This window comes from Carlito syrichta, unplaced genomic scaffold (assembly GCF_000164805.1).
Source record: "Carlito syrichta isolate Samal-C Ts95f unplaced genomic scaffold, Tarsius_syrichta-2.0.1 Scaffold311703, whole genome shotgun sequence".
Lineage (NCBI taxonomy): Eukaryota > Metazoa > Chordata > Mammalia > Primates > Tarsiidae > Carlito > Carlito syrichta.
In genome coordinates this window covers 56099-64615 of record NW_007255799.1, presented here as the reverse complement: position 1 = coordinate 64615, position 8517 = coordinate 56099, and the positions used below count along the sequence as shown (strand labels likewise).

The following is an 8517-nucleotide window of genomic DNA, read 5'->3' as shown; positions in this document are numbered from 1 at the left end:
GGCTCAGGCAATCTACTCACCTCAGCCTCCCAAAGACACGGGATTACAGGCTGAGCCACCAAGCCCGGCTATTTTTTTTATTTATTGTAGAGACAAGTTCTCGCCATGTTGCCCAGGCTGGTCTCGAACCCCTGAGCTCAGGCAATCCTCTTGCCTCCCCCTCTCAAAGTGCTGGGATTACAGGTGTGAGTCACCACGCCTGGCTTGAGTAAGTTTTCATAAGAGGACTTTCCGGTCATTCCTGCAAACTGCCTCCCCTGGACGGCACGTCCAAGTGTGACTGTGACTGAGACTCCAAATGTGTGTGGGCTGGCCTATGGGAACGCCACTGGTCTCACCCTGAGACCTCAGCTCCTGTCCTTGTTTCCCGGGATCCCTGACCCGGCATCTTTCCTTACCTGTGAGTCCCGTCTCTGCAGCACCTGGGCTTAGGCAGAAAGACCCGCGGGTCTGTGTGAGCCAAGCGCAGTGCGAGAGTCAAGCTAGTCTCGAACTCTCAACAAGACAGTGACAGTCTCACGAGACAGTGGCGGGTGGAGTGACTCAGTCTGATCCCAGACCTCAGAACAATCTCCGAGGAGGCCATGCAGGGAGAGGCTGCAGCTGTTAGAACTTCAGCCAGGGCTCACCTGACCCCTCAGGAAACCTAATCAACAAGCATTGATTGAATCCCTGCTGGAAGTGCTTACAAGGCACTGAGCTAAGTACTTTCAAGAACTTTGATCTCAAAGGCAGTAGCGCCTCGGCCATAGGGGTGGAAGGAAAGGCTTTTCCCATGAACCACCAGGAAGAAAATCTGAGAGCGACTCAGAGATGGGCTCTAAGGGCATGATGTCTGTGGCAAAGGGGCGACTAGATTTCAGCTCTCCTAATGTCCGAGGTCGCCCCCCCACTAGGTGCCCAGTCCCCAAGAGACAGCGTGGTTTATTATCGTGAATTTTAAATGAGAGCAGCACACCTCCTGTTTACCTGCCACACCTGTCGACCAGCGGGCCAACGACCAATGACCCCAAGAGGCCACCCAGAGGAAACATGGACACGGTGCAAGACCACAGGAGCAGCATGGCCTTCTCGTCCATGAATGTCGCATGTCGCTCAAAGTAGGTTTCATTGTAAAATGACTTCAAGACCTGGAAAACAGTGCCCCAAACCACAGCCAAGAATATTGTGCCACTCATGAGAAATGATGATATGAGTGTTCTAGTGGCCACCCGTGCACAGAGGAATGTTTCTGCTAATATATCCTTGGGACATAATTGAGCCTGCCCATTCTCTGCTGTCATCTCAGACTAAACACCTAGTGTATGTGCCGAGTGTGATGGCTCATGCCTGTAATCCCAGCACTTTGGGAGGCCAAAGCGGAAGGATCGTTTGAGCACAGGCATTGGAGACCAGCCTGAGCAACAAAGTGAGCCCTCATCTCTACAAAAAAGTTGTTAACAAGTAGTTGGGCATGGTGGTGCATGTCTGTAGTCCCAGCTACTTGGGAGGCTGAGACAGGAGGATCACTTAAGTCCGGAGGTCAAGGCTGCAGTGAGCTGGATCGTACTACTACACTCCAACCTGGGCGACAGAGTGAGACCTTGACTCAAAACAAAAAACAAACCAACAAACCAAATCTTTTTTTTTTTTGGTTGAAGTCTCACTCTGTCGTCCAGGCTGGAGTGCTATAGCACATTCACGGCTACCCCAGCGTCGACCTGCTGGGCGCCGGCAATCCTTCCATCTCATCCTTCCAAGGAGCCGAAACTACAGGCGTGCGCTACCATGCCCGGCTAATTTTTGATTTACTGTAGAGAAGAGGTCTTGCCAAGTTGCCCAGGTGGGTCTTGAAACCGCGGGCTCAGGCGATCCACTCACCTCGGCCTCCCAAAGTGCTGGGATTAAAGACTGAGCCACCCAGCCCGGCCCTAACAAAATCTTGTATGAAGCATTGAGATGAGGAGGCAGGCAGAACAGAAACATTGTTTTAGATTCATTGATTAGGATTTACTTTGTAGAGTCTTTCTCTGCTCCAGGCAACATGGGAAGCATTCTTACTAATTGTGTGGCTTCAGGCAGGTTAATAGCCTCTGTAAGCCTTAATTTTCTCGTCAGTTATAGACGTTAAATGTGTGTCAGAAAGAATTTGTGAGCATTAAGTGTCATGAAGTAGTGTTACATTGCTTGACTCAGAAGAGATGTTCCATCAGTGGTAAGAGTTGTAAGTACACTGATACATGTCATGCATATATGAAACACGTACAGACATATATGTATACATGTTTATAAGCATATTAATACATGCCATGAGCAACTACTACAGTACCCCCAGAAAGCAGTAGCTATGAATTAATGACACTCATTAAAAAAATACAGCAGATAGGCAGGGTTTAAGTGTATGAACCGCTTCTTAATTTAGAATTAAATGAATAATTAAATACAGCAGAACTCACATACTCAAACCAATGGCAATTCTGCCCACTCTCCCCAAATGCTGGGGTCCGTCCCGCCCCATGAGGGAAATCCTCCCTGCAGGGGTCCCTTGTCTGTCCTGCATCGCGGGTCTTTCCCTCTCACAGCATCATCTCCGTCACTCCCACAAACATGGCTCCGCCCTGTGGAAACCCAACTTGACCCCATCTCCCTCCACTAAGTTTTGTCGCTGGCTCCTACGCGGAAGGGCCCTTCAAAGTGTTGTCTGTCCTTGTCCTCTCTGCCTCATCCCACCCATTCTCTTCGAAACCATGCTGGTAGAGCCTCTGTCAAGGTCACTCGTGTCCTTGTCAAGGTCACTTGGCAATTACACCCTTGTCAAGGTCAGTTACTGCCCTTGTCAAGGTCACCCATGCCCTCCCCCACGTCAGAGCCCACAGTCAGTTCTCTGTTCCCATCTGAACTCATCCTCACAGGCTGTCCGTCCTTCTTGCCTCTCACCTTTTACAAGGTTTTGGGAATGCTCTGCCTTCAGGTGGGGGCATCTTCCCCATCTGACAAGGGCCCCCGCTTTCTTTCCTTTGCTCCCCTCACCCCAATCTCAATCCCCAAATGCCACAGAGTTCCATCTTTGACTCCACTCTCTTTGCTATCAATGAGGGGCTTTCCCAGGGCGAGGGCAGTGGGACTGAAGCCCAAGGAGACTGGGCAGGGGGTTCAGGCGTTCCCGTTGTCCCAGTGTGCCTGGAAAGGGTGATAATCCCAGGAGAAACACCTCTAGCCATGCCCTGGTCTCCTGAGCCTGGGGTCCAGGGGACCAGGGGAAGATGGCGGCTCCAAAGGCAAGATGTCGGCCTCTATGGAGGAAGAGGAAGGCTGCCTCCCACCCAGGCTCTGCTCAGCCCCCGCCAGCCCACCTTGTGTGGTGTGTTGACCACAGCAATGTTGTAGCCATACTGGAAGGCTGATCCAAAGGCTGCACTCAGGGTGGCCAGGACCAGGGTAGGCTGGAGCCGCTGGGAGAGATGAATTCAAGGTCAGGCGGCTATGGACTTGTGTCTGGGGACCTCCACCTCCCTCTACCTCCTTCCACCTGCTTCCATCTCCCTCTACCTGTCTCCTCCTCCCTCCACCTGCCTCCCCTCCCCCTTGGACTGGAAGAGGGTGGCAGAAGGGGGAAGCGTGAGTAGGGGAGCTTAAGCCATGCCCAGAGGAGGAGGAGGCGGTGAGGTGACCCAAGACTGCAGACTCTGAGGCAACTGGGGTTTGGGTGGCATTGTTCCTGTTTCTTGGCAGGCATTCATTCCCCCCAAAGACATATTCGAGCATCTCCTATATGCCAGGCCCTGTGTTAGGCCATGGAAGTGAAGTATGAAGTATGAAGTAGGGGATGCTTTAGGGAGAAGGCCCAGCAGTACGCTTTTCTTGTGAAGGAAAGGACCTTCCCCCAAAAAGATAAATATGATAACTTGCAACAGCTGGAATGCTGTGAGGTTAATACAACAGGGTGACGGATGGAGTGGAAGATAATGGGTGATGAGAGGCCTTATTCAGTAGGGTGGGTGGGTGAGGGGAAGCTCTCTGAGGAGGTGCCCTTTGAGTCAAAACCTGAGTGGATGGGATGGAGCAGTCATGTGGGTGTCTGGGGAAAGAACATTCTAGACAGAGGGACCCTCTGGCGTATCCTTGGCTCTAGGACAGGCTCTTGGGAAAAACAAGGCAACCCCCTGAGCTCAGCAGGGCTTTCCACAACACCCTGGGCAGCTCAGAGAACAGGCCAAAGTCTGAGGAGGGGGTGGGGCAGGGTGGGTGGCTGCCTCTCAGAGCAGAGAAACCAGTTTGTCCTGATCTGAGGCCCTGGGCCATCCCCCATCGCCCCCCTCTCCCCTCTGTACCCTCACCCCACCTCGGCCGGGCTGCCCACAGCCCTTACCAGGTGGCCCGAGAAGGGCAGGATTTAGGCATTCTTGAGAGGCCATCTCCCCTTTACACTCAAGGGTGGGGGAACTGCAGAGGGTAGGGGATAGGGGACTTCAGTGTCATCTACTCTCCTGGCATTTACTAAGTCAATAGCTCTGAGTCTGAGCCTGAGGTCAGGTGTGGGGACAGCTGCTTCCCCACCCTGCTCTCCCAGGGCTGGCAACCCCTAGGGAAGGTGGGGCAGGCTGCACCTTCCTTGCCAGAAGCATTTTAGGGACTTTCTCCTTTTTTTTTGAGTTGGAGTCTCACTCTGTCGCCCAGACTGGAGTGCAGTGGCCGCTCCCGGCCACCGCAGCCTTGACCTGCTGGGCTCCGGTGATCCTTCAGCCTCAGCCTTCCAAGTAACTGGAACTACAGGCGCGTGCTACCACACCTGGCTAATTTTTTGGATTTATTGTAGAGATGAGGTCTCGCCAAGTTGCCCAGGCAGGTCTCGAACCTGCGGACTCAGGCAATCCACTCACCTCAGCCTCCCAAGGTGCAGGATTACAGGCTGAGCCACTGAGCCCGGCTTCTCCTTCTTCTACAAGTAAGGGACAGGGACAGTGACAGTTGCCTAGACTAGGCACTTACCCACTCCCTGCGTGGGGTGGTCGGGAGTGTTCCCACCTCCTTGTTCTCCATTCTTGTTCACGTCCACTCTACCTCCCAAGTGGCGCCTGAGTCTTGCTCTGCCCTGGACCCATGGCTTCCCCCCGGGCCTGCCTGGCTTTATGACCCTTTTGCCCTCTGGACCCTGCCGACTTTCCCCAGGAGCAAATTCTCCTTGGACATGTTGATAAGATACACGCTGGTGTCATGCCAGTGCACAAGTCACACACAGCAGGCACTTCGCCTTGGCGTGCACCAGGCCCCAAGCCAGAAGCTCCCTAGTTGCACCCAGAAGGGAACAAAGATGGGATGACATTGGCCCCCAGAAATGAGACGTTTCAGAAGCCCAGCCAGGCTGTGACCTGGACCTAGAGTGTTTCTACATCCACACCTCCTCTTCTGCATTTGGACCAACTATCCATTTGAGGGGAAGTGCAAACTGGATTGCTTTTAAAGAAATGCAATTTTAGCTGGGCATGGTGACTCAAACCTGTAATCCCAGCACTTTGGGAGGTGGAGGCGAGAGAATTGCCTGAGACCAGGGCTTTGAGACCAGCCTGGGCAACTTGACAAGACATTGTCTGTACAATAAATCAAAAAATTAGCTGGGTGTGGTGGCGCACGTCTGTGTTTCCAGCTACTTGGAAGGCTGAGGCAGAAGGTTGAGGCTGTGGTGGCCATGAGAAAAAAGAAATGCAATTTTGTGATTTCTAGTCACACTTATTAGTGTTAAATAAGTCGATAAAATATTGAACAAAGATGCTCATTTCAGAATCCCCTATTCACTTAAAAGAAAGCAGGGAATGGCCCGGCTCGGTGGCTCAGCTTGTAATCCCAGCACTTTGGGAGGCCGAGGCAAGAGGATTGCCTGAGCCCGCGGGTTCGAGACCCGCCCGGACAGCTTGGCGAGCCCTTGTCTCTACAATAAATCAAAAACTAGCCGGGCATGGTAGCGCGCGCCTGTAGTTCCAGCTACTTGGAAGGCTGAGGCGGAAGGATGGCCGGAGCCCAGCAGGTCGAGGCTGCGGTGGCTGGGAGCGGCCACTGCACTCCAGTCTGGGCGACAGAGTGAGACTCCAACTCAGAAAAAAAAAGCAGGGAATGACTGAATAAATTATGACAGGTTGACTGGATGGAATAGCAGGCTACTGTTTCAAAGGACAATTATGAATATTATGCAGGAAAGTCAAAACATGAATATAGTTTTCATGAACATGAACTCTATGTGACGTGACCAAAGCAGAATACCCTTCATATATGGGGGACACGTGCTCGCCCACAGATGGTGGCAGGAGGGGCATGGCAGCCAGAGAGAACGTGAGGTCCTGTGTTCCCCCCCGCCCCCCGTCTGCCCTGCCATAAGGTATTCGCTCAGGGAATATGTGTCTGCTCCACGGTGCTCCTCACTCTTCCGAGTGTTCCCAGCAGAGTCATTAACATCCATTTTTCTTTTCTGAGTTGGAGTCTCACTCTATTGCCCAGGCTGGAGTGAAGTGACACACTCACAGCCACCGCAGCTTCGACCTGCTGGGTTCAGGCAATCCTTTCAACCTCAGCCTTCCAAGTAGCTGGATCCACAGGCCTGCACCACTGTGCCCAGCTAATTTTTTGATTTATTGTAGACATGAAGTCTCGTCATATTGCTCAGGCTGGTCTCGAACTCTGGGCTCAGACAATTCTCCCACTCAGCCTCCCAAATACTGGGATTATAGGCGTGAGTCACCGCGCCCAGCCTAACATCCATTTTTCTAACAACAGTCTGTACAAGGTAATCTAGGCTTTTTGTAGCATGCCTCTTGAAATCCTTCCAGCCTCTTCCTATCATCTGATGCTGAAGTCACTTCCATAGGTTTGTGTTGTTGTTGTTGTTTGAGTCAGGGTCTCACTTTATCACCCAGGATGGAGTGCAGTGGCAGGCTCATAGTCACTGCAGCCGCAACTTACTGGGCTAAGGCAATCCTTCGGCCTCAGCCTTCTAAGTAGCTGGAACTGCAGGCATGCGCCACCATGCCCAGCTAATTTTTTGATTTATTGTGAAGACGAAGTCTCACCATGTTGCCCAGGCTAATTGCAAACCTCAGGCAATCCTCTTTCCTTGGCCTCCCAGAGTGCTGGGATTGCAGGCGTGAGCCACTGTGTCTGGCCCACTTTCATAGGTTTTTGCGTGTGCAGGTGTTATAGCAGCACTCCACTTCCTGGTACCAAAATCTCTATCAGGTTTCCATGGCTGCTATAACAAATGACCACATGATTTTATAATCTTGGGGTTCTATATGTCATAAGTCTGACACAGGTCTTGTTGGGCTAGCACCAAGGCCTCTGCCACGTTTGGGTCCAGCAGGAAGACCCTCTCCAGATGCAGCCCCTCGACCTTGGACTTCTCAGCCTCCAGAACCATCAGCCAAATAAACTCCTATGGTTCTCAAATTGCCCAGGCTGTGGTACTCCATTATATCACCATAAACAGGACAAAGACACCTGTCAAGCACAGGGTCCCTGGCCGGATTTTCCCAGGTGACTCTGGTGACCCACTTTGCTTTCGGGGCTGCAAGGAGGCAAAAGGCATGTGTGGTGTTTATCTCTCTGGGGGGTACACTGCAAATTCTGGAAGACAGAAGGTGCCACGTATGTGTCACTTCCACATCCCAGTGCTGAGCAAATGTAGGTCGACAAGAGCAACCCTCAACAAGCACTCAGTGCCCTGGCTGAGGAGTGGCAGGAGGGGAAGGAGAAAAGGCTCTTGGGTGAGAACTAAGTCTCACTTTTTTGTTATTTCTGTCGTCGTCTCACTTTGTCGCCCAGGCTGGAGTGCAGTGGCACGCTCATGACCAGCGCAGCCTCGACCTGCTGGTCTCAGGCGATCCTTCCACCTCAGCCTTCCAAGTAGCTGAAACTACAGATGCTCCACCATGCCCGGCTAATTTTTTAATTTATTGTAGAGACAAGGTCTCGCCATGTTGCTCAGGCTGGTCTCGAACTCCTGGGCTCAGGTAATCCTCTGTCCTCCTCCCCCCAAAGTACTGGGATTACAGGCATGAGCCACCGCACCCAACAAATCTCACATTTTTTAAAATTAGAAAATATAGTTTATTTAGAAAGTAAATTAGAGAGAGAAAGAGGAGATTATCTCCCCAGGGTAGGGGAGGGGGCTAAATCTCACATGTTTTATGATGAACTTTGTTTACGTAAGGGTGTCAGGATGCCAGCGATGTGCCTCGCATTCTTCTCCAGGAACTGAGGAACAGCTTGAGGATGAAAGTTAAATGAAAGACTCTGCATTGCTCACATTCCAGCCTGGAACCTGAGCTCTTATTCCACAGCCTCTTGGTACCCTGAAGCCTCTTGATGTTTCTGTCTGGGTGGTTAAGCCACACCAGGATGCAGGACAATGGAGTGAGGTTTTTTGTTGTTGTTGTTGTTGCTTTTTTGAGTTGGAGTTTCACTCTGTCTCCCAGACTGGAGTGCAGTGGTGGCTCCCGGCCACCGCAGCCTCGACCTGCTGGGCTCCGGCAATCCTTCCACCTCAGCCTT

General features: G+C 52.0%; 1 protein-coding gene across 1 annotated transcript in view; it reads right to left on the bottom strand.

Annotated features, from left to right (window-relative positions):
* SLC2A7 (solute carrier family 2 member 7) overlaps positions 1–5019 on the bottom strand; it is a 21870-nt gene extending 16851 nt beyond the window's left edge. The window contains exons 1-3 of the mRNA XM_008068953.1: positions 4969–5019; positions 3333–3431; positions 970–1130 (exon numbers count right to left, since the gene is read on the bottom strand). Of these exons, the coding sequence (XP_008067144.1) occupies positions 970–1130; positions 3333–3431; positions 4969–5019 (311 nt within the window). The remainder of the gene's footprint in view (positions 1–969; positions 1131–3332; positions 3432–4968) is intronic.
* Between the last annotated feature and the right edge of the window lie 3498 nt (positions 5020–8517).